The following is a 26,932-nucleotide window of genomic DNA, read 5'->3' as shown; positions in this document are numbered from 1 at the left end:
CTTCCTGAAATGCATGAGTGGCTGATATTAACGAGGAGCGCTCACACAGCAGAGCAGTCAGACCTTATAGGGCAAGTAAGTTTCTTTTAAAGCCTCTTTTCTTCTTCTTTTTCTAGCAACAAGGAACTTTTCTACTGTTAAATAAAGACGGTATAATAACTTCTTCTCACATTTGATCTGAGAATCACGCCGACGTCTGCAGTGACACTTCCACAAAACAAAGCAAACAACGTGTAGGAGGAGAAATGTTCAGGAATATTAAACTCAGTGTGACTGACTTTAAGATTATTGACAACCTCACACACACAAACCTCAATCCATCATCACACATACACACCTTTGACTGTCAGGGAGGAGCACAGAACAGATCGCTGTGTAAATAGTTATGTTGATAATCCCACAAGAGTTTCTGAACACAAAAGAGCTGCTATGTGTGTTGTGTGTATTGTGTCTACACAGGTTATTCTGCACGTGTGAGGTGCAGAAAAGAACAAAACAATTTGAAAGAAATATATAAGGACTGACATTATGGTCAGTTTAGCCCCCCATAAAAGCCATTTGAAAAGTACTGGAGATTATAACAGCAAGTCTTTCATGTTGGTTAAATGGGAAACATGACAAGAGACTCAGTGACTCCATGTGGTCTGTAAACTGAAGCAGTCTTTGAAAACACTTTGCTTTGTTCTCAACTAATACTGTTTAATTAAATTCTCCACTAGTTAACCAGTTCCCTTTCAGGCTGAGAATCACCATCCTAATTAAAAACACAAACATCCATTTGCTGGCATAAACACTGGACTGACTTTGGAAGAAAACCAGTTCAGCAGTTGGCATGAACGAACAGCGAGTAACGTCTGTTTGACTCATGTTTCAGTCACGTTTTTATTAAAGCTATTAACTTTCTATTATACTGTATGTGCATGCAGGCAATAGTATGTCATTCATGTGTCATACTGTATTGTAAAAAAAAAAACTGCTTTGGTTTCAGTGCAGTGGAGGTGATGGGGGTGGTAAAATCCTCTGGGATTAAGTAGTGATTTGGGGCTGAGGAAAATCTAAAGACAGGAAGTTATTATTCTAATCTCATTTTCTTAAAAAAGGTTTGACATTTATATCTGGCTAAGGTATTCTCACAGCCTGTGTGTTGGTACATGTTATAAAGGATTTATTGGTGGTGAAGGTATGGAGAGACAAGCCCCAAACTGAGATGTCCTGATTTACATCTGATTGAAGGGACACTGTGCATGCACTACTTTCATAGGAGGCATCATTATCCTCAAATTCATGTTCCACAAATACTTTTATTTAAAATTGTATCCATTTATGCAATAAAGTGGACTTTTAACTTGAAAAGCAATGTACAACTACAGTAGCAGCAATATGTATGGAACTTGTATGAAAAATAAAAGTTGAAAAGAAACTGGTAGTTTGCCTCTCAGTGAAACTACCCGGAATAAATAAAGGTTTAAAAAAAGAGGTGCATAATTGGAAAAGAAACTAATAAATTATCACTTCAGGCGGATGATGGAAGTGTGTTAGTCACACTTTGTCTAAAAAAAGCCTTTCCACTGCCAATAAAAGAAACACTGGAAAAAAATTCTTCAGCTTACACAAGATGTAAACACTGACTTTTAAAATGTATAGACCTAACATAGGTCCATAGGATTCTGGCATTTAGACAGGATATGAATTCCTCAGAAAAACCTGAATTACTGGTCCAGGTTCTGTTAAGAGAGTAAGTGGTTGTTTTAATCATTGCTTGTGAAGTTAACAGCACCACTCTGATGTGACTCCACTGTAAGAAATAAAAGGACAAAGTCCACATCTGTAGAAAGATACAAGCAAAAATTGAGCTGTAGTGACTGTGAAGGAACGGAGGAGATTACTACAGAGCATCGCTGCCAAACCAAAAATGACTAATTCCTTCTTGATGTTTACTGTGTCAGTACGACTGGGAAAGAAAACCAGTTGTATGTGTTATTCGTGCCAAACAGATTCAGTGTGAATGAAGAGTCGATGTCTTCATCTCATCCTGTGAGTGTTGAAACCTATAGATACGGAGAAAAGTCTTAATTCAAATGCTGCCAAGTTGCCAACAGTTAAATTGCCCAAAGCTCTGCTTATTTGGAAATTAATTTGTGAAAACTCACCTGTCGCTGAGCATCCATTGTCAACAATAATACTGTAGGTGCAACATCACATTGTGCCGTCAGCTCAAGCTGTTTATTGATGTTGTTGCATCACACTGGTTAAAAATGTGTGTCTGGTTAAAAAACAGGTCTGTCCTGGAAAAAAAAGTCGCTCTGCTATTCAGCTCTGCACAAAGGTAAACAAGTTGTCTGATGCTAATTAGGCCACTGACCCGTCAATTACACCCTAAAGGTGTCGCCAAGGAAAGAGGTTCAGTCCGTGAGAAAACATCTTAACACTGCAAAACATGGAAGGAGTTACTGGCGATGTTGCTCAAGCGTTTTAAAAAGATAGGAAACAGATACAGGATCTGTGTATGACTTATATTTGAGAAGATGGCTAAAAAAAAACTGTTTTCATGCCTCAGTTTTTGAAGTATATTTTCAAAAGAACTTGAATTTGATTGAAGAAAAACATGACGAGTCAAAATACTGCACAACTTTTTTGCTTCATAGAAAACACGAGTGTCCAAACAAAGTCCATATTGCCGACTCTGAGTGAGAGCATGTCACTGAGTCTGGTCTAGTAAGGATGAAAGGAAATGTTAAACAGTGCTATATTGTAAATAAATGGGTCGTGCTTTCTGTCACTGAGGGAACAGACTCCCTGAAGATGTTTGATGATGATGATGATGATGATGATGATGGCCTTTGAAAGAATTGGCTGTTCACCAGGAAAACGCTTGTATACTGCCACACTGGTCTGTGCACACAGGCTCGTACATTATAGTCCAGTCTGGATAGTGTCTCACTGGAAGATGCACACATCACATTAAAAGTTATATCTTATTAGAAGCAGAAGAGTTGGATTGTGTTGTTTTTATGCAGAATTGTGACCTTTTTCCAGGTTTTCTTCTTGGCTTCATTATCACAATAGAAATTGGTGACACAGCTGCAATGGGCGATTTAAGTGTTTATATGCAAAAATGTTAAAAATACGAACTCTTGAGTAAAATAACGTTTTTTTTTAAGCCATGGGAACAGGAAGAACATTGCACTGCCTTAGGGTTTGGGATTGGAGATCAATACAATGTCGTGGCAGGATGGTATTAACCTGTTCGCAGTTTAAAAAATTGTTCAGACATACGTAGCTGCAGCAAATTCTCTGGACTCCCCTGTCTGTGTTTTGCAGGGGTGAAACAGGATGAAACAGAGAGACGGGTAGGGACGGAGGAATAAAGGAAATTAGTAACGTAATCCACGGCAGGATCAAAAGAGGGTGGTTGTATTATATTTTGTTGCATCACAGCAAATGAAAGATGTTTTAGATCAAAGGCAGTGATTTTCAGCAGGAGAATATGGAGATGCATTATTGAAAATGGCTAACAAAGTGTGTGTGTGTCTGTGTCGGGAGGGTATGGGGGTCGTATTTGATGTCATAACTTTGGAAATGTAGCCTCCCCTATTCAGCAGACCTGTGTAACCCAACCCGGGCCTCTCATTGTGTCTTTATTTGTTTGATTTCAAGGCAGGGACATTACAATAAAGCCAATCTGGAAATGGGATCAGGCTCTGGCTGATGGTAATTACTTGCTGTCTACACCATTAAGAATTTAATGTAATTTCAGATAGACTTTCCTGCTTTCCTGGAGAGGGAGGGAGAGCCAGAGAGAGCCAGAGAGAGAAAGAGAGCGCACATGTTTGTGATCATGCCAAGAAAGCGTGTAGTCGTTAAACTTGAGAGTGAAAATGAACAGATTCTATTAGGTGAGAAACGTGCAGCATATTTAGCTGCTGAATGTGACTGCATATTGCTGCAAACTGAGGGACGAATCATTACAACAAGAGTGAATGTGACAAATAATTATCTTGACACCCACACACACACACACACACCAAAACTCAGTAAACATGTGTTTACACGTGTTTTTCTAAAGATTGTCTTGTTCTCTGTATCTGTTTAGTTTATTGTATTGCATCCTTAACCTTTGGTAATATTGTAGACATGACATTCACGTCGTCAATATAAAGCAGACTGAACTCAATTGAGAAAGAGACACAGACATAAAGGTTAAGAGGTCAGTTCTTATCTGTGTGTGTTCAAGAGGGAAAACATCTACTGTACAAGATGAAGAAAACATGTTTTTAAAGGCAGATTGAGTAACCACAGGAAGTGTATGGTCTATGCTCTTAACACCTCTGCTTGAAAATGATGCTTTAATAACATACAGGAATTATGAAGAACGTGCGACTAATCCTCCAGGGTCACAAAGAGTTGAAAAACTTGATTTAAGCCGAGTCACCCTTGCTCCGACCTCCTCTGTCCTGCTCTGGTCTGGAGATGGTCGTCAGCAGGATTACTGCAACAGGAGGTGATCAGTCATGTAGAAAAGCTGTGGTGTTGTCTCCGTCTCTGTGACCTCCCCCCAGCTGTATGTAAAAACTCTATGTATGTATCTAAAAGGCACCAAGGAAGGTTAAAAAAAAACAATTAACGTAGAGGTCAAAGGTCACAGTGAGGATTATGTTGGATAAATGGATGTAGAGATACAATTGCTAGTTGATACTGTACCAGCAGGATCTAGACTCACTGACTGCAGAACAAGTTGCAGAGGGCAGACAAACACACGCAGCAGGTTTTTTTGTATGTCAGCCGTCAAGTCAGAATTTTATATGAAAATCCAGGTAAGCTTTAAAAAATAAAACAAGTTGTGTCCAAACTATGTGTTTGTTGGTCAGTCCATAACTCTGGACAAAACGTATTCCTGCTTCCCAGACTGATGTGATATCCTGAATTTGTGTCTGATGATACCATGGTTGCTGTGAGCCTGTTAGCAACGATGAGCTCATGTAAGCAATGTGCTTGTGAACCTATTATTAGCATGATCACTGTGAACAACATGTTGTCCTACCAGTTAATCTTTATCAAAAGACGCAAACTGATGAAGGCTAACCATCACTATGGTTACTTAAGTTTCGAAACCAACAAAATAAAGAGGAAGGATTTACTATTTATTAGAGACATTTTTTCATGTTGAATTTTAGATTTACTAATGCCATGTTAATGAGGAAGTATGTACACCACGAGCTGTAGAATTATGATGTCACATCATCTATTAACCAGAGCAGTTGTTTGTTATTGCAGCCAGGAGCACAGTCTATCATTGTAACAGCTGGGTTAGGCCATAATAGGCCTGTTGTGTTTCCTGTTTCAACACGCCAAGGGAAAAATGTCTGAGAAAAAGAAAAGTGATACAGTGAAATGAAATCTCTTTTGTTATTTCTGCAATTAATCATATGCTGTAATTGTTTGCCTAGAATGACAAAAGGTAAGATTGTACAGAAACTGTCTTAAATTCTGTATCACTTGGCTGCAAACAGCCATTGTCCCGGACAGCTGACTAATTTAATATGGGCAGATATGAAATGCACCACAATATATTGATTTAGTATCGATTCTGCTTGATAAATCAGGGAGATTGATCATGACTTACAGCAGCACCTGTCTTGCCAAGGGTTTAACTATATAATCCATGCAATCCAAAAATACAGCCTTTAAGTATAAAAGTATTCACAAATATGCCATGATCTTGGGATAAAACTTAATCAGAGACATTTTTCAAATACTTATTTTGACATTTGAAAAGAAATCTGAAATAGTTACTGAACTACAGTAGATTTAAGGACATTAATTTCAAATCCTCATGTGCAGTTGTGACTTGTTGAACTCCTATCATCTTTAAACACAATGTTTTAGTCCTCAGACCTTCACCAGATAGTCTTACAATGCAGAATGAGAGAGCATCTTAAATAGGCTGGGTCACCCACGTGGACCAATCGGATATTCACTTTACATTGTAAGACTACCCGATGAAGGTCTGAGGACTGAAACCTCATGTTTTCTTAATAAATCAATAACCTATTGCAAGTGTAGACAGTGTGCGGGAGTATTTTCTGTTTCACTTTGTCGGCCGTTGGTCTTCTCCTTGTGCACCTGTCCATTTTTTAAAAGGTGTGCATAAGTTTTACTGGCTTGTTTTCTTGATCTGAAACAACTTTTCAATATTGATTTAAAATGTTAACCATGTTCAATTCCAACAATTTCGCAACATACACCAGTTAAAGAGATAGTTCAACATTTTGGCAAATTGGCCCATTGCCATAATCCCTATAGTCATAGCAGTAGGTCCGTTACCTTTATTTGTCGGTGCAAGCTATTTTTAGAACGGCAGAGCAGAGCCGTAAACTGCTCAGAGCTAATGGGATTTCTTGGTTTCCCTCATCAAACTCATCAAATACACAGACAAAATCATTTTAGAGGTAAATTCATGCAAAACAGCTGATGCGCGTTGCCTTCAGGGACAGTTTTTCAGCAAGTATTTACCTCAAAAACAACTCAGTCTTGTAATGTTCCGTTATTATCTCATGGCGTGGTGAATGTGCAGGTCACAACTTGTCCACCAGAGCGTTTTGGAGTTGTTGGATTGTGAATTTGATGAGTTTGATGAGGGAAACCAAGAAATCCCATGAGCCTCCATAGCGTAGCTCTGAGCAGCTCGCGGTTCTGCTCCGCCATTCTAAAAATAGCTTACACTGACAAATAAAGGTAACAAACCCACTGCTATGACTTTAGGGGCTATGGCAATGGGCCAATTTGCAAAAAAATGTTGAGCTATCCCTTTAAACTGTCCCATTAAATAAGGCAAATGAGGTGCATTTCCTTCATATCATGATTCTTAGTGTCATTACAAAACCTATGATATTAGTTATCTTCAAAGACATTACAGTGTGCACATACATGACTGGTTTTTTATCTCTCAGCCTCTCTGTCCAAAGCGCGGTTTGTCCAGAGGTGATTACTGTGGATTACACTGAGCTGTCTCTAGCTCCTGATGTGCTCTGTGCTTACATGACGTGCCTCCATCCTGAAATGCTGCTGATTATAAACTTGAGAGGCTGCATGTGTGAAAAGACTCTCAGCACTGGTTTGTTTGCATGTTTCATGTTTTGTAAGAGCCCAAAGACAAACAGGTTTTCTTTTCTTTTTTTTTTAAAGACACATGATACAAGGGGGAGTTCCTCAGTTGGGAGTGTGCACAGTGAACAGGAACACAAAGAGTCTTAAGGCCTTTCTGTCCGAACAACTCTTAACAGCAAACACTCAAACATGCAAAAGGAAAACAGATTAGCTTTGTAAAGCACACAACTCTGTGGTTTCACAATCACTTGAAGTGATACTTCACAAAGTTGTGGTTGCCCCTGTGAGTCGACAGTAATGAGCAACAGCGCTCGGATAAGGTGTGAAATATTTTGTCAACTGAACTGATTTGACCTCGAGCGCTTCAGACAGAAGCAGCTGTAGCTACAAGTCAGCGCAGTGTTTTTTCTTTTTAAGTGTGACGACGACGCTGGGTGTTACCTCACCAGCTCTGACCTTTGCAGCAGCTCAGGCTCCTAGGCTTTTGATCTTGAACCGTTTCATCTTCATCTAAAGGGGTGGGGGTGAGGGGGGCTTCAACGGAGCCAGACTTAATCTTATCTGAAGGAATTTGACCCAATATTATTTATAATATGCTTAATTATTCATCCACCATTGACAAATGTACTATTGATTTGGCCAGATACCACATAACTAATGTATATTTTCCTATAGAATTGCAGCCTTTGAATAACAAATGGAAAAAGTGCTCTGCTTTCAAACATAAAATCCATTTAGATATTTTGAAAGAAACATCAGTGAAATAGAAATAGAGTATGTGTTAGCTTTAGCTCTTTTTAAATAAAAAAAAAACAAACCCTGCCACTTAATGTGAGAGTGACCTTAAAAGTTCACATAAAATCTGTTGGTTCGTAAGTGATGAGAAAAAAATACAGGAAAAAAAATCCAAAGTAGTATAAAAATAGAGTCTCTTTAATAGTTACTTTGATTTTCTTTCACAAATACTTAGCATGTTTTCACAGACACATTGAAAGTTGCATGGTGTATAGAGGAGGGAGGTGTATATGTCACGCCGAGCAAGATGTACTGAGACAGAATTTGAAGGTTTTTATATACAGTACATATCGATGAGCTTTCACATCGTCATCAACCAAGGCTCCGAATTGAAACCAGAAAAATCTCAAACTCAAAATTCACTTACTGTTTTTTTTTTTCCTGAGCTTTGAACCACATCAAGAAATGCATATGACCCAGTAGCAGTAAAACTAGTAAGTGGGCAATGTTTTGATTTTTCTTTCCACTATTCTTCTGTTTTCAGATTAAAACATGTAAAAGTGTAGGCTAATTCTTTCACCCTGCAAAATGCTTTGATGGTTTCTGTGCATAGTGTGTGTGCATATGTACAACACAGCTAGTATGATGTAATATAGCAGGTTGATATTGTTTTCAATAATTTAATGCATCTTGACTCTTGAATCAATGAAATGTTCAATATTTGGTGGTTACTTTATGGATATAGCTAAAAGCCAGATGCATCCAACCTCCAAGAATAAGCACTTCTTTCTTTCTGTTTGTAATTGTGACAGTTTGTGTAAAGAGAGAGTAGAGAAACATTTGCTGTGTCTTTTATCCTTCTCATGCCAATGCAAAAGTTTTTTTTCATATAAAGTTGTAAAACAGTTTGTACAATATTTACACAGGACCTAAGATTGATTCATCATCAATGAGTTGCTCTTATGACTCTGTTATATAAATCTGTTAGTACTTTAATGACGATACTAATCCACTAATTACTTTGGTTTTTTTTTTGTGACACATCACGTGTGTGTTCAAGTGTCATGGTTCACATCACAGACATGATAATAAGTGTATAGCTGAGGACAGTACTTTGTGCCATGTTTAATGACAGGAACTTACGTCATGTACTGTAGGTCAAATCACAATATACTAGAAGTATTAACATTCATATGACAAAAGCAACAAGAGCAACCTCGCGTAAGAACTACACTTCTTACAGTGAGCTTTGTAAACATTCATGTAAACAGTGGTGTTTTTTTTTTTTTTTTGGATGCGTGGACAGCTGAATATTAGATGTTGGAGATCTGCCTGAGCTTTCGGTTCACGACCTGCATCGACTCGTCCTTCATTTTTAAAGGTATTTCCACCTCTGATCGTTTCTTCCTGTGCTTTTTAAACCTCTTACAGCAAATGTAAGACATCAGTGTAACAACCAAGACAAAAAGCCCCACGCATGTCGCAGAGAGAGCGATGAGCACGGGCTGACAGGGGAACAGCTCGTACCTCTCCGGGCCCTCCTTCATCTGGCCGGTGTACCAGGGCCGCTCCTCTATCTCTATGTCAGCCTCTCTGGTCAGCAGACTCTGGATGTAGCTCTCATTGCTCACTGTTTCATTGACAAAGAAGTTAACCATGACCGTGGAGTAAAGCGGTTCGGGCTGGCCGTGATCACTGACCTTCACCAGGAGGCTGTAGAGGCCCCGGTTGCTGAGTTCCCTCTTTAATGTGATATTTCCTGTTTCGGGGTCTATGGCGAACGACCCCGGCTCGCCGCCTTTCCTCTTTATGATGCTGTAGGCGATCACGGCGTTCATGCCCGTGTCCTTATCCACAGCGTACACCTCTGTAATGGAAGTCCCCGGTAGTGTATTGGGTAACACCAGCATGTAGGACTGATTGGACTGGGGAAAGAGGACAATGGGCGGGTTGTCATTTACATCCAACAGCAGCACCGTCACCATAGTAACGCAGGAAAGCGCGGGCTCCCCGCCGTCGATGGCCTCGATCCACAGCTGGTATGTCCCTTGCTGCTCCCGGTCCAGCGGCGTCCTGGCCCTCAGCGCCCCCCGGCCCGTGTCGATCATGAAGATGTCGCTGCCGTTGACGATGGACAGGGCCACCCAGCCGTTCTCCCCGGCGTCGGCGTCCGTCACCGAGAGGACGCCGATCTCCCCGTAGCCCGGGAAGTTCTCCGGCACGAAGAAGGTGAAGTCCTTGTTGATGAAGCGCGGGCTGTTGTCGTTGCGGTCCCGCACGCTCACCACCACCGTGGCGATCGACTCCCTCCTCGGCGTCCCCTGATCCACCGCTCTCACGATGAAGCGATACGTCTCCTTCTCCTCGCGGTCCAGCGGCGTGGCCACGGTCAGGACGCCGGTCACGCGATCCACCGCGAACATCCCCGGGGCGTCGCCTCCGAGGAGGTAGACGACCTCCCCTCTGCTGTCGCTGTCCTGGTCCGAGGCCTGCAGCTGGGCGAGGAACGTGTTCGGAGGGTTGTTCTCCTCTACGGATATTTCCACCAAAGACTGCTGGAACACCGGCGCGTTATCGTTCTCGTCCAACACCAGCACCTTGAGGAAAGTCTTAATAACAAGCCCTTGTTTGTTCTTAGCAACCACAATGAGCTCATACTCCTGTGTTTTCTCATAGTCCAAAGGCTCCGTGGTCTCCAGCAGATACTCGTTCTTTAGCAGCTGATAGGGGCCCAGCCTGAAGGGGCCGGTCCCCTCCAGATAACAGTCCACCCGCTGGTTGACATCGACATTTTTAACGGTAAAAAAAGCAATCGGGGAAAACGCCGGCTCAGACTCCTTTATCGTCACCACCCCGTCCTTTTCTGGTGCAATGTAGCGGGGTATGAGGGCGGGGGGTCCGGTGACAACTTTGATGATATGGACAGTCACAGTGGCTACAGCGGGGATGCAACCGGGCCCGTTAGCCAGAACGGTGAGTTTGTAAAAAGTAGCCGTGACGGTGTTTATCTTCCCCGCTAGCTTGATCAGCCCCGTGTCTCTGTCCAAATGGAACAAGCTCCTGGTGTCCCTTGGCACGCGTTCACTGTAAGCGTAGCTGATCTGAGCATTAGCGCCAAGGTCAGGGTCAAAAGCATGCAAACGTGCCAAATGTGCCCCTTTGGTGGTATTCCCATGCAGAGTGACATTAATTTGTGAGTCTGTGAACTGGGGGCAGTTATCGTTCACGTCTGTGATGACAATCTTTAAAGTCGCTGCTCCGAGCAGAGGAGGGGTCCCTCCGTCCTCCGCGATGATGTCCGTGATGTATTCAGCCTGCGTCTCTCTGTCCAAGGCCTCTGTCACGATGAGGAAGGGTGTCAGCTCCCCGCCCTCGTTCTCCTCCACGTCCAGCGTGAACACGCCAAAGTCGTTTACCAGCCAGTACGTCTGCACGCCGTGGACGCCCAGGTCCGGGTCGACCGCCGACTGCTCCAGTGCATAACGAGCGTTGACGGGCGTGTTTTCAGGGACAAACATGCTGATCTCATCCGTGGGGAACTTTGGCCTGTTGTCGTTCACATCCTCAATTAAGATCTTAACTTTTATGAGCTGAAAGTATTGCTGAGGCAACACAAACACGTCCAGCGCGAGGACACATCCCCGTCCCTCTGCGTTGTCAGCACAGAGGGTCTCTCTGTCAATCTCCGTGGCAGATGTGTAAAGCTCCCCGGTGGTGTTATTGAGGTTCACATACTGTTCACTGACCTTCTTTTGGGAGAGACTGAATGAAAAGGGGGGGTCAACAGTGAAATCCAAATTTAAGTCTACTCCAATGGCCCCTATGAAGGTCCCCCTGGGTAATCCCTCCTTTATCTTATAGATGAGCTCTTTTGCTTGGCTGAAATTTGCAAAACAGGAGAGAGGGCTGGTGTAAAGCAAGAGGATGCACAATCCCTGTAATACAAGATAATTAAAGATAATACAGTTTAATGAGAAAGTTGCAGAAGAGAATGAGGTATTACTGATTATTATTATTATTATGAACATTATTTGGTTATCATAGCTGATGCAGAGGAGCTCTTTGGACAGCTGTAATCATTGCACCTAATGTAGCTCCCATTTCGATTATCACTGTAGCCTATCCATGAAATTAGATTTGTTAGGTGCTTCAAGTTTATTTAAGGATTAAATAAGTGACAATAAAACAGCATATAGAGGAGGGTAAAGTCATGTCTCTGCCTTAGTCTTATAACACTGTATCCCACTATCATAAAAAGTAATTGCAGTTGTAGTTAAAGTTAAAGTTAAGTTTGTCTGTAAACTTACCCATATTCCTCCTCTTTTGCTAAGGCTGGGGTGTCTGCTGTTGAACATGTTTATGTCCTATTAGTCCAGCACTTTCCTCTTAAAGCAGTGAGAGTAGCAGCTCAAGTAACGCAGGCATTTTGAGCGTTGAGCAGTGCAGACCTCTGCTGAGAGCTATGCCTTATTGCTATCTGACTTGAACAAGTCATTCATCCCAGTGCAGGCTCAGGACACTCCCACCGTATGCAAATCATCCCCCACGTGCGAACCAATGAGAGCCCACGGGGCACGGGAAAATCTTTTCACGCATACTATCAAAGCACAATGACACAGACACACTCACACATATCACACATATTTTATACACACCCATGTTGTCACAAAAGCAACATACCATGGTCCTGTGGTAAGAGAGAGTGAAAGCACATGATTAACAACCAGTCTGATAGTGACACCAGAGACTAAGTAACTATGTAAAATAGCTGCAGCTTGCAGAGATTAGTTTAATCCATCATTGGTTAAAAAACACAACCGGGAGGGGAAAAAAAGATATAGATAGCTAGATAGCTAGCTAGATAGATAGATAGATAGATAGATAGATAGATAGATAGATAGATAGATAGATAGATAGATAGATAGATAGATAGATAGATGGACAGACAGTAGATAGATGCTATGATGCTACGGTCTGATTCTGGATTGAGCCTTTAACTAAATCAACCCTCTAATCCGCATGTGTTCTAAATGCGGGGCCAGCTGTTTGCTGGGATTGGAAGCATACTGCTCAGAGAAATTGAGTGATTGAAGTTCTCTGGTGGATTGAGACAGTCACACACACTCATTTGGGCTCATATTGCATTAGGCCTGTTCTGTCATGACTCATCATAAGTCATGTCTGGTGGTGGACGGACAATACTGCGCCCTATAAACTTAATAATCCAATTCTCGCTTGTTCCTTTGTTATCACGCGAGAAATATGACAGTGAAATAGAAATAGAGTATGTTTCAGTGACATCAAGCCAGGCAGTATATTGTCATGGATGCCACCTTGCATCTATATATACTATATATTTATTGTGTGCACTATGCTCAGAAATATTTGTATAAACACAGGCTGTGGGCTCAGTCGGCTGGGAGGCTTGAGAGCAGAGGAAAACAGCAGATCAGGGAAATGAGAGTCATTTGAGAGCTGCAGAGGGTCTGAGGTGTTCAGCTGTTGATCATCACTGAGGAGTCAGTCTAGACTAGAGCAGGCACATTAGATTAGCTGGCACAGGAGAAGCATAATTATTAAGTTTTTAGCTCAGCAAGGTCATTTTGTTCACTAAATGTTCCTATGATTTAGTTTAAAAGCATAATCAGCAAATGGAAATGGTGTTATTTCCTTATTTTCAATACTTATACAATATTCAAAGTGTGTTATAACTGATTGCCCGTCCACATCTCTTCCTGTCCCTCAGCCTGTTGCTACGATACTGAGACGAGTTGAGAGGTCGCAGATGAGAAGTCACCGTATCGGGTTAACTTGACATATAACATCACTGGCCTTTGTGTTTCAGCTCTTTGTAACACAACTGCTGCAGTGTAAATAATGTAAAGGTAACCATACCCTGTACCATATGACATGTTTTTTTTTTAATGTTGTCTCTCACACCAGGCAGCTTGTTTTGTTATCCAATGTGATCATATTTCACCCACTATTAAAAGTGTGATGAACAATGTGAGATAATCTCCACTCCTGCTAATTATGACACCTGCAACTAGTGAAAACAAAGACTGCACCACACTCACAAATGTATCTGCAAAATGATCAACTAAATAAACAAATTACATAACCCGATGTGGATTGCATGTATTCCAAACACCGTGTGATGTCCTCTCCTTTGTATTTCTATATGTTGTATTTAAACAGACTGTACTGATTCAAGCCCAGTTGGATTTGATTGGATTAAGAGATGAATGCAGTTGTTTCTAATCCGGCCTGTGATTTTTTTTTTTCTGTCTCACAATAAAATAATTCCTAGTTTAATATGTAACAGCAAATAGTGTAAATGTGGTGGCCAGACCAAAAAAACAAAAACAAAAACCACTACTACTACTACTACAAAGGTCCAATGAGGCCAAGAGGCAGTATTACTTTGGTCTTAATTACATCATTTGCTGCTCGGAGTCTGTGTGAGATGAGAGCTGTGTAATCTCTGCCCAGATTTCCAAACAGATGTCCTGTTAACCTTGGTTTTTTTTTTTTTTTTAATCAAAGGCCCGCTAAGCTATCTTGATAGCTATACAAGACAGCTCCATGGCTGCTAAGTAAGTTGGACATGACCACACAAAACACATCGTGGTGTGTCGGGAGATACAGGAACTTGAAAAGCCTCATACGGAGCATGTGCAGAATTATTATCCAGGACGACACTGGGGGAGGGTTGATTTGTTTTAACACAATTTAACACTTTTAATATTAAGACAATACATGTTTTATACATTAGCAATCTATGGCAGGAGGAGCAGCTGTCCAAAAACAACATCTTGCATGCATCTGACATATAATCCTCATTACCCAAGTGAAGTTTCCTTGAGGGCCATAGTCTTGCATATTTTGGGGTCTCCCCTTGGGGCCCATCATCAGTATAATTGTGCAAATGCAACACAACACTGGGGAGCTTAACTATTTCTGAAATTTAAAAAAGACTCGTGTGTGATATAGTATATGTGACATTAGCACAACCCAAATGAACCAAATGGTCAAAAAGAAAATGTTGCGCTCCCTTTTGACTAATTACTGTAATTTTGAAAATGTCAAAAACCAGAAGCCATTAGATTTAGTTAGTGTGTTGAGCCAGCTGGAGCCGCTTGCTTCTATAGCACTATAGTTGTGCTGCAGAGATGTGCATCGCAGCTGTGTGTTGTTAGTTCTAATGAAACGTCTGTACAATTGCCTCTTGGCAAATCAGTGCGCGCCAGTCAGAAATACTAGTTTTATAACATCTAATTAATCAAACCCGCATCTCCAGTGTTTATCTCAAAACAATAATTGCTGCAAATTGCACAAAGATTTCAATTTAGCAAAAGACTATTTACTAACTATGCCATCTATCTATCTATCTATCTATCTATCTATCTATCTATCTATCTATCTATCTATCTATCTATCTATCTATCTATCTATCTATCTATCTATCTATCTACTGTATCTATCTATCTATCTATCTATCTATCTATCTATCTATCTATCTATCTATCTATCTATCTATCTATCTATCTATCTATCTATCTATCTATCTATCTATCTATCTATCTACGGTATCTATCTATCTATCCAATTCCAGCTCAATGCATGATTTCTGATTAGTTCAGCTTTTTTGGAAAATGGGATGGAGCGTAAATAACTGGGACGACTATTTTCTACACCTCTGTGGAGATGTAATGAACTTTTCTTTGTAGGCACAGTGTGAACTGATTTCCTTCAGAGTCATGTGTGGTTGTTCTTGCTCTGTCACTGCCCCCTACTGGTCGAATGGATACAGAGGAGGAAATAATGAATGTTTCTCTTTAACACATACAGTGCAGTATACTGTAGGGCAGCATGTGTGTCTCATATATTACTGCCTCAAATCCATGAGGCTTTGCTGACCTGTTTCTCGTTGGGCGCAAATGCAATTTTGGGGCTAAATCTACAGATGTATTTTCCTTGGCCCTTGTCCTGAAGCAGAATTAGATTTGTACAAATGTGAGAGTTGAATCCAGGCCTGAAAATTTTGTAAGAGTACTTACTCCTGATAAGTAGATGATTTGTCATTTTTTTTCCTGCTGAGACCCAATTTTCTCATGAAGAAATCTTTAGCAGTGAGAGGAAAAAATACTTAAAATGTCTCTATGGCTCCACATCATGGAAACAGTCTTGGTGTAAAATGGAGTTGTCCTATAACTTGATATTATACAACACAATTTCTGAACCCCAAAGGTCTGTTCCTATTAAGTGAAAGAAAAAAAAGAAAAAAACCCAACTGAACTACTCTTTTTTCCCTTCCTCACACCTCTCTTGCTGCTCTTCTCTGCCACTGTTTTCCTCCCATCGGTTTGCTCTCTTTCTGCTCTTGTCAGCTGCTAAAGATGCATCCTGGCACAAATGTGAGAAAGCTCATCTGGAGGGGTGAGACAGAGGCAGGCAGAGGGTGTAAAATAACACGAAAACCTTGTGAGCTTGTGTTTGATGGGCAGAGACACAGACAGACAGAGACACACAGAGAGAGAGACAGAGAGAGAGACAGACAGACAGACGGAGAGAGCGATGGTGAGACAGTATGGGAGTGATAAACCTTGGTGTGGTGTGAGTGTGCCTTTGTGTGCCTCTGCAGGTGCAGGCTGGATATATCATTGAGAACAGGTGCTGTGGTAGAATGTATGCCCCTCACAGCTGCAGCCAAGGAGATTACTAGCCAGGCTTCCCAGTAATGAAGTTTCTATCGATTGGCCCACCACAGGTTCTTGTTTCTGCCTGCTAACAGTGCGACTACCTCAAAGCCTCAATTTAAGCTTTCTGAGTACATCAATTATGATATTGTCCAATCTACTGATGGAAAATAATCATACAGAAGCTTCTTATACTTCCATAAAGGTTTTTTTTATTTATTTTTTGCTCAATCAACGTCAAACGAAAACCTTTTGTTATTTGTGGGATTTATCACAAGCAATATTTCACACTCACTACTGTTTTTCCCCCCCCATCTTCTTGGTTACTGTGGGAGATGTGAGAAAACCTACCTGTGAAGACACACTGATAATTTAAGACCCATTACTTTCAAATGCTGACACAGTTATTAACAGTTTTTCTCAGGTGATTTTTTTTTACTTATAAAAATGGTGTTCTCTAAAATACGAGTAAAATGGCCACATAGGTTCATAGGTTTGTCATAACCCTATTGTGTGTTTGCATGTTTTTCATATGATTGTGACACAAAAGCAAAAGGTCATCCTTGTGGAAAATGAAAAATACTATATAAAAAGACTACCTTTATCTGCCTCCACAGTCGGCTACATAACACTGCAAGTCCTCGTCTATACGTGGACGTCCTGTTGGTCTTTTGTCAACATCTCATCTAATGTTTGCCCTTGTGATGCAGAGATGGAAAAATCTCCTTGTGTAAAGCAGCCGTCCTCTGCGTTGGTCACCTGTGGTCATGGTCCATGCTCAGAAATGGTAATGACTGTTCTTTGGGAAAGCTTCAATAGCCTATACAGTGTAAGTGTTAGTCATATTGATAATGGATCATTTTGCATGATGAAAAAATATTTATGAGCTGATTTTTGTACAGATTTGTAGAGAACTGTTATTTGCTCCTTTGCACACATGTCCCAAAACAATGCAATTTACTTCAATGGATCAGAGATTGTGATCTGTTGTGAACAACAAACTGATTGTTCGGAGATTTTGTGCTTAATGTTGTGAAAAATGCCTTTCTCCGCTGAGAATTGAGGCAAAGTGAATCAGACGAGCTGTAAGTCAGTGCCTGGGGGCCTCCTACGGGCAGGGGCCGCCAAACACTCACCAACTGTTACCTCACTGTGGCTTTGCTTTTTATTTAATTTATTTTTTTAACCTTTTTAATCACACACACACACACACACAAAAACAAGTTAGTGCTGTGCTGTAATAAATGTTTTTTCTACTTTGTTGCGGGGACATGCAGTTTTGATCATCACACAGTCGTTGTGCAGCACTTTTTCTTTCTTTCTCTCTTTCTTTTTTGTATTGCTCGTGTTGTTTTCCCGGCAGTAGCCTACAGACGAAGAGAAGATCGGCTTTTAAATTGCCGATTCGATTGCGTAGCCTATTTATCAGTACTTTTTTTACTACTACTGCTACTGCTACTGCTACTGTCCTTTACTGACTTATTCTCTCTTTGCTGGGTTTTAAAAATGCTGCTTATTTTGGGGCTTTCTCTTGGCGTCACGTCCCACCCAGGAGTTTTTCTGGGGCGATCTGAGTAGCTACCCACCCCGAAGCAGGGACTCCTTTCGGCCCTTCGGGGGTGGTTCCTGCGGTGGAGACACGCTCCAACCGGCCCATAAAATTAAGTGCAGTGGAATAAACTGTTGATTGATGCTCTTTATTCTCTATTTTTATTTAATAGCATATCCCCCTGGCTTTTGTTCAATTGTTTGTTTGTATGTAGGCTAGCTACATTAATAATAACTGCCTTTGTGTTGAATCTATTTATGTCAATAAAGATTTATTGAAAAAACAAACAACACAAAAAACAACAACAACTGTTGATTGATGACGTCATGATGACGCACCGGTCAGGTCGGGTCAGGTGAGGTGAACGACGGAAGTCAAGACTCATCATCTAAAATACTAGTAGGCCTATACTAGACTGGCTCTGCTAGCACTAAAATAGTGGGGCTAGGGGAAAAGCCCCCCCCAAAAGTGCTGTGCCGTTCCGTGGAAAAGTGGAAAAGTGGCATTATGCTGTGTTCAAGGCGACTCGGAACTCGGAAACTCCCAGTTCAAAAGTCCGATTTCCGACTTCAAAGCGGTGGAGACGCACCACGCCAGAAAAAACACAAACATGGCGGACCGGGACAAACTTCGCGTTGAAAGTGCTTCACGTAGGTAGGCTAGGCTATATTAAAAGCATAACTAAGGGCACAACATGAATTTACTATGTTCCAAACATCAGTAAGTAGCACAGTCTATAACCGTATCGGCTAAATATTGTGTATTTCATAACGTTTTAATGTATTTTGGCATTTAAAATGATCAGTGTCTTACCATTGACGGTGTGGTTTTGCACAGGTGCAGATTGTTTCGTGACGTCAGACAACTGATTTTCGGAGAAGTCGGGGAGATTTTTTAACTCTGATTTTGGGAGGAGCTCCGACTTGAGGCGTCGACCCCCCAACCCAGAGACCAAGTAGGTCACCAATTAAGCTTTCCCGCATTTTATCTGTTGCTTAGCAAATTCTTATCTGTGATAAAAAGAAAAAAAGGTGTCAGAAATTAGTTTTTTGGGAGCAATTGCATGGATGAAAAACTAACATTGAAATCACATAGGCCTATTGCTTATTTAGAAACTAAGGTGTCTAAAAATATTTCTGTAAGTAGGCTAAAGCAAAAATACCTATTAGATAGGCTAATAGCCTAGGCAATGAGGATGTTGTATTGTTCGCTTATTATGTTTGAGTTACTGTATTGAAATATAGGGCAATAGGCCTACCCATATGAGTAGCACAAAGCTATTGTTTTTATTGCAGAAAAAGCACAGAGTAATACACAATGTTAATTTCAAGGAACACACAAATGGGTTGTTTGCAATGTCAGCTCAAAGAGTTGGCCTGCATTGTGGACTGTGTTGGTTGTGCACAGAGCAAAAAGTGGAAAAAAGTTATTTGTATCGGTTTCACAAGACAACAAAGAAAATGTCATTTCAAGCACCATATTGCAAAGAGTGTGTGGTGGGTCCAAGTGTTTTCGTCTGGCAGAGATAGTTGTTGTTTTGGGACTAGACTTTGGCAGGATGTGTGATCTGTTGGTGATCTTGATTAATACAGGTTACATACAGTATATTATCGATTACAGGTCTGTCTCTTCAGAGCAGCATGAATTGATCTGTGTGAATGTGATGGATAGATGATTAATTGAAGAATCTGAATCATAGATCTGTGCTTGTAAAAATGACATCCAGACTCACTGTAGGCTTGTGCGTTTTTTATTGTTGATGCAGTTTGTTGCCAGCATGTGGTGTAAATCCTGCATGATGATAGGCTATATCTACAGGTGTTGTAGTCTGTCAGTGTAAATCCTGTACAAGCTACAGGTAGTAGTTTCTTGCCGAGTAACTCATTTTCAAAACTTGAATGCCATCTGTGCTGGGAGTGTAAGATTTCAAGCCATTATACAACAGTTTTAAGGATGAGCCACATTATGTAAATCCCAATATTATAAGTACATTTCCATAGAGATTCATAAAACTCCACCGCTATAAAAAAAGAGAATAATTACCTTGTCTTCCACAATGGTGCTTCAGTGTATAAAACAACAAACACACTACAGATTTGAGTCAGTACACCTTGGTGAGTATTTTCCAGAATCAAATATTAATTTGTGTGCAGTAATTCCATTAATTTGCCCCACGATCATGCAGCAGGAGTCTATGAACAAATTTAAAGGGCACAGGAAACATCTGAAGGAAAAAATATGGCTCAAATGTTTCACATAAATCATTTTACTATTAAAGTGCTCCAGTTTGTACAAGATGAATAGGAGGATTTTTATAGATTATAAAAGTTATGTATTCTGTTATATAAAAACAAGTGCCTGTTGTTGAGGAGAAAAAGAAAGAAAGAAAGAAAAAAACGAAACAAAAACAAACACAGCTTTATACTGAGCAGTTGGAGCGGCGACAAATCAAAAGCAGCAGAAGGTGCGGGGTCATTGTCGGCCATCGATGTCAGGGGAACTATTTTCTCAGACAAGTAGGAAATTTTCATTTCACCTGAGCAGGGAGAGACATCTACAGGGAGCAGCTCAGTTATAGCCTTTGTCATCAACAATGGTGGTTCCTTAATAGAATTCTATTCATATGGGTAATATGTGCATACACACTATAGGTAACCTTGTGTCACTTAACAGGACATGCTGACCTCACAGCATATTGAGAAAGGGGCCTTTTAGCTGCTATAGTGACATATAGTGATGAGCAGTTAAGAAAAGAAAAGACGGAGGCAGTTTTTCAGTGATGATTGATTGAACTTATTTAACCGTATGGAAAAATATTTAAAATATATGTGGTTCTGATTGATTGAGCATCCTGTAGTTAATAACATAACCTCCATTTGAATGCTTTTGGTGCACTTTGTGCCTCTGCTTGTTCATGCAAGTGTCTTAACAGCCAATCACATAGCTGCATGCTCTCTGCTTTAAAAGAAGCAGACATAGTCACGTATTATTCACATCAAACACCTGAATGGATGGGGGGAGAAAAAGAAGTGTGTGTTCTGAGCAATTTTGACACAAACATGATTGTCGGTGCAAGACAAGGGTGGGGTGTTTGGTTCCTGTGTTTTTCTGAAGCTCCAGAATTCCCGAGATTTTTTTATTGCACAACAGTGTGTAGAGTTTACAGACAGTGGTGTGAAAAACAACACTGAGAGAGCAGCAGCAGCAGCAGCAGCAGAAGCAGCGGCAGCAGCTCCGGAGGCGAGAACACCTAGTTAGCGAGAGAGGTCAGAGGGGAGAGAGCCGGCTGGTTCAAGCTGACAGGAAGGCAACAGTAACTCACATAACCATACGTTACAGCGGCGCCGTGCAAAGCAGCAGCAGCATCTCCGAATGCACAAGATGTTGGAAATTGAAGTAGCAGCATTAAGACCACACTGTGTCCAACTCCTGTCAGCTTTAAGAGCAGGGACCTCAGGTTAGCAGCAGCAGCAGCAGCAGCACCACCACCGACAGTGGACTAGTAGACGATAAGAAAAGTGTTGCCGGTGACATGCAGTTCGGTAGAATCTGAGTTTTTTTCTACAGAACATAAGTACATGCAGTTCCTCTCTCATGTCAACGCTTCAGGCAGAGGTAGCAGAGATGTAATGGTGTGGGAAATATTTCTTGGTCACACATCAGACCATTCAGGACAAACTGAGTGACGTTTAAATGCCGCAGCTTCTACCGGAGTGTATTTTTCTGACCATTGTGTTTCCCTTCACGACCACAGTCCACATGTTTTTTAATGGCTGCCTCCTGCAGGTTAAAGGCCTCATGAAATGTATGAAAAGTATTTTGCAAGCTTTAATTGTTTAGTTATATGTAGATAGAAAGTTATTATCTGAGTAGTTTCTCTTCCTGTGAAACAATTTCAGATGTTTGATGACTCATCCTTCACTCGAGGGCGTTGCTAATTTTACTACTACTACTAACATTTTTGCAAATTTGTCTATTGCCATAATCCCTATAGTGTTAGTTGGTGAGTTTGATGGACAAAAGGCGAAAACACCGCGCGACGTGCAGAGCTCACGTCACTGCCCTGCCAATCTAAAAACAACTTGCACCGACAATTAAAGGTAATGAACCTACTCCTAAGACTATAGGGATTATGGCAATAGGCAAATTTGCCAAAATGTTGAAGTATCCCTTTAACAATGTGTATATTTGCGTAGTCTTATCTGTCATAAACCAAGAGATTACGAGACCAGAGCTGGCCAGTTCAGAGGTGCTGTTCTTGCAAGGTTGATTTTTTTGCCGTCCTTCACAGCAGCAGACAATAACACATTCATCGCAACCATTCATTGCTATTGGCTACCGTCGGCAACAATCAATATCCATGACATGTCCCTCCCTAGATTTGTATTTTTACCACATTAAAGCATGAGGAACTGCATAGCGCCCTGAGAGCTGTTTCAGGACGTCTTTGAAGAAATCACAGAGCACATACAGTTTCAAGCTACTTCTGCTAACATGGCCATGAGTTCAGTGTACTCCAGTGACCTTCACAGTCCCCAGTTTCAATCCATTCGAATAATTTTGGATTAGTCTGAATGAGACATTTACACATGACTGTGCAGCTGGCAAATCTGCTGCTTCTGCACAATGCTATCTTGTCTATTTGGGCCAGGATCTCAGGGATTTTCCTACACCTCCATGAATCCATGTCACCAAAAATGTAGGTTATTCTGGTTGCAACAGGGCGTCCTCCTACGCTGTATAAACCAGGTGTACCCTACTTAATAAACTGACCATTCACTGTATAATTTTGCATAAAAAATATTATTACACTGTAAAAGATCAGAAAAAAACACTATCCAAAATAATGTGGACTGTAAATACTGTAAAACTTCCTTTAAAACAAAACAAAACAGAACAAAACATGCCAGAGGTTAAAAAAAAAAGTCAGACCTTTAAAAACATGAGAAATTGCAGCGGCCACTGGGCACAGCACCACTTGTGTGTCTTCCGCCGAGGCAGACAGAATAGTGGCATTTATTGGAAGACTTCCCTGAAAGGCACAAACACCAATGGTGACCGGGAAAAAGAAAAAAAAAAAAATCAAGGAAGCTGGATAAGCTTTAGATAGCGGGGGGCAGTTTTCTTTTTCATCTGTTGCACTTCTTCCGTCAGTTTCAGCAAAGAAACAAATGTACCTGTTCTTGTTAATCTAATTAAAATGAAAACGTGTGCCAGTGAAATGTAACAGTTGATCATTAATGCAAAATGGTTTGAATGTCATTAATGGATCCCCTGGGTCTCAGTGATGGAGAAAAACAAGATGAAATACAACAGCTCTCTCCGCTAAGAGGCTGCAGGTCGCTGTAAATTCAATAGGAATTTCACCCCTAAAAAATAAAACGGTGTGGATGACCTTGTGGGAAAAAAAAAAAAGTCGATTTCAAGGGGTGGAAATGTTTTGCATTTCAAAAAACACCATATAGAACAAAAGAGTATTGCCAATTGTGTGAAATATCTTTTTGTAGGTGGTTCAGATCTGTCAACCGTTTTATTTATATGAAAGGCTCAAAATGTTCAGCAGGAGAATAAATCAGTGTGTGTGTATGTTAATGCTTCACATACATGCATGTACATGGGTGTTGCAGGCGGTCTCTGTTTGCTAATCAGCTCAACTATAAAGGATTTGTAGGCAGTCCACCACCACATACTGCAGTAAATGATTAGACATGGACTATATACAACTGCGAATTAACATGAAATGTGAGTCTACATAATCTACATTATTTAAGGCGTATTTCACTTTGTGTTGCGCTTTTTTTTTTTTCTTTTCTCCCTCCCGCTGCGAACACGTCTCAGGCTGTAAAACAATGGAGTAATGTGTGCTTTGGAATTAATAAGTCAAATGAATGTATTTATTTAATTAGATTTATTCATTTAAATCAATTTTCTCTTCTGCCAGTTGTTCCTGTCTCTGGTTTTCTATCAGTGCAGTGGTAAAGTGAACCTCACAAGAGCAACATTGACATGATGGATTGAATCGCAGTAGGAATAAAAAGAACTTGAACGCACACAAGGTGAATGCCAATGAACTCTTTTACCTCTCTAAACATTATGTACATGCACAAATAAACCCACTCTGCTCTTTCATTCTGTTTGCCTTGAATCTGTTGCATCACAGTTTATCTGGACGTTCTGTTTGTATATATAATCATGTATTTTTGAAAGTAAAACAAAATGCAGACATTTTAAAATGTAGGTATTTCATGTTCAGCTAATTTGAGGAAGCCTGTCTCGTTTACCACGCGGCACCAGTCGACTTGTGCCGGCTTCAGCTCAGAGAAAGGTTTACTGCTTTTGATCTCAACCTAGCATGAGAGGACGGTGGGCTAATGGCTGCTCTGTGCTCATTTGAAAACATCCAAAGAAGGATAAAATGAAAGATCACTACAGATAAAGTTCTGAAAGAGTGTACTAACCCATGTAAACTATGCACAAACACCCAGGGGGAGAGGTGGGGGGTGGAATCTGCATAAATGCTATTCCCGATGTTCAAAGGTAGGAAAACAACATTTAAGTGCGTTTACCCTCCACTACGTCCTTGCATTTGCGTTTTTATTTATTTATTTAGTTTGAACCGATTTTATAAAGCCTGAATCTGAGCTGAGTTTCACCTGGTCACCACCGGAGACGCAAAGTTCAAATTGAAGGCTGCAGAAAATACTGTCATAACTTTTCCGCCGAGGCATTTCTCAAACGCATCACTTATGCACACCCCCCTGACGGAGAGGGTGTTACCGTAGAGACAAGCCATGGGGTTGTTTGATATCTTTACCCTGGTACTCTCTCATGTGGCTATTAATGTTACAACTCACACACATACCGACAGTATGACCCTGAGGTCTCTTCCAGTAACAGTGCGGCTGTGCTGTGCGAACAATTTGGAGACTAAAGTTTCTTCCATCAGCTACGAACAAACTTCTCCTGCAAGTGTGGCACCTATTCAAAAAAAAAAAAAAAAAAAGAATTCTATTTTAATTACCATAATTTGGTACAGTGGTGGTGGGTTGTTCACACCTCTGCGTAGCCTCTGCAAAAACACAAAAGATGCAGTCAAGTGACTCACTGTGAGTGAGTCACCAAAATACCAGAGGGGCAGAGATGAGAACTAACAGCCGACCACTTAGCTGGAACAGAGACCCACCCTGTCGCACCCACGATGCACCCATGGAGGTGAGATCATTTCTGGGGGGCGCAGCACTAAATTTGTTAGTTAAATGCAGCAGACTGACTGCAAAAAGACCAGCACTCCCACATTTCAGTTGTGCCGTAAGATTATATACAAATGTTACAAAAAATATAAAAATCAGGCCCCCCTTAGACGCTACTGAAAATGAATTGGTGCAAAAGCCTGTTAGCTGCTATTTAATAATGCATTGTTATTGTCCTCGTGAGTTTTTCCCCTCTTGTTTCTTCATTTTTTTTGTTTTATAGAGGCAGTTGTTGTGTCGTGTGATTTCCAGTAAAAAAAAAAAAAAAAAAAAAGCCAAATTATAAAGATTTCACCAGGAAGCCGTTTGAAGCCACTGTACAAGCAGCACCGCTCCAGTAATTGGAAATGACAAACCTGTCCCAGCTGTTTGCTAATGCAAATGATGTGCAGCGATCCATCATCGTGATGCCGTCGTTGTTGTTTTTTTGTTTTTTTCATTCAGAACGCTGAAGTAGTCTGACGTGACAGTGTGAGCGAAGATCCTCAGAGACAATGGACTCTCGCTCAAGGTCATATCTGACGAGACATTTGTGGCAGAGCCTCTGAGGAGAGGAATAAATACAGTATGCGCTTCCTGCCCTCCTCTTGTGGTTAGCATGCTGAGTAAGACCCTTCCAAGATAGATACACTTTTTATTTTTGTTGCTTTTTATACGTTGGATTCCTTAATGGTCCGCGTGCACTTAATGGCTAACATTTGTGCCGTGTGTGTGGTCGATATACGGGCAGCTGCAATTGCGCTTGGCGTTTTGTGTGTGCAGCATGACGACAGCCTGCACTAAACAACATAATTCTATGCCAGAAGGCTCTGCAGGTGATGTATGTCCTTCTGCCCTCTGGAGAGTTACGAGGAGGATGGGACGAAGGCAGAGTGTGGATCCTCTGGTGTCCTTTTGATGGCATCTTTATTACCTATTTGTGACATTAGATCTAGAACCATAAGAAAACTGCCAGGGAAGGAAAGAAGGAAGGAAGGAAGAAGTCTGTGTTGCTTCTGTATCTTTGTGTGCATAGCAAGGGTAAAGAGAGGGAGGGTAAAGAACAAAGAGGGGGGGGGGGGGGGGGGTGAAACAGTTGGTGGTACTGGAAGAAAGTGCAGAGCAAAGCAAAAGGTTAAGTAAAGATGAATTGGACATGATGAGTAGGAAGAAGACAAACAGGAAGTGGAGAGGAGGGCCGGGGGAACGGGAAAGGGACGGGGACACTTGGGGGAGGACGGACGGGCTGGCTCTCGTCTGATGGAAAGGGTATTTTCTTCTCCCAGGGGTCAAGCTGTCAGAGTGACTTGGTGGCATTTGTTTGTCCCACCTTTCCACTGTGACCTTACATTAAGCCAAGGGGAAACAGGAGACAGGCACACTGGCTTGTCATCAATATCACATCTGACACCGTCACTGTCTCCGTCTCGCTCTCTCTTTCCGAACTCTTTCCCCACTCTCTTCCTCTCTCAAGAAGACACATGCCAACCCATCAGGCCATGATGTGTACTTGGAGTTGGAAGGCCATATACCGCATATTGCAAGCTCAGGTTTCTCTGCAAAATTTAAGCCCCAGAAAGCAAAAAAAAAAAAGTAGTAGTATGGGATGTGTT

At 41.1% G+C, this 26,932-nt stretch overlaps 1 protein-coding gene across 1 annotated transcript; it reads right to left on the bottom strand.

Moving 5' to 3' along the window:
* Window positions 1-9,155: 9,155 nt before the first annotated feature.
* pcdh20 (protocadherin 20) lies at window positions 9,156-12,197 on the bottom strand (the record flags this gene model as incomplete). The annotated part of the gene is made up of 2 exons (XM_083996458.1): window positions 9,156-11,777; window positions 12,150-12,197. 2 exons carry the CDS (start codon window positions 12,195-12,197, stop codon window positions 9,156-9,158), a joined length of 2,670 nt encoding a protein of 889 aa, XP_083852584.1.
* Window positions 12,198-26,932: the final 14,735 nt, after the last annotated feature.

This window comes from Trachurus trachurus (assembly GCF_905171665.1).
Source record: "Trachurus trachurus genome assembly, chromosome: 3".
Taxonomy (NCBI): Eukaryota; Metazoa; Chordata; class Actinopteri; order Carangiformes; family Carangidae; genus Trachurus; species Trachurus trachurus.
Note: the sequence above shows the minus strand (reverse complement) of the source record. Positions and strands in the feature narration are given on the sequence as shown.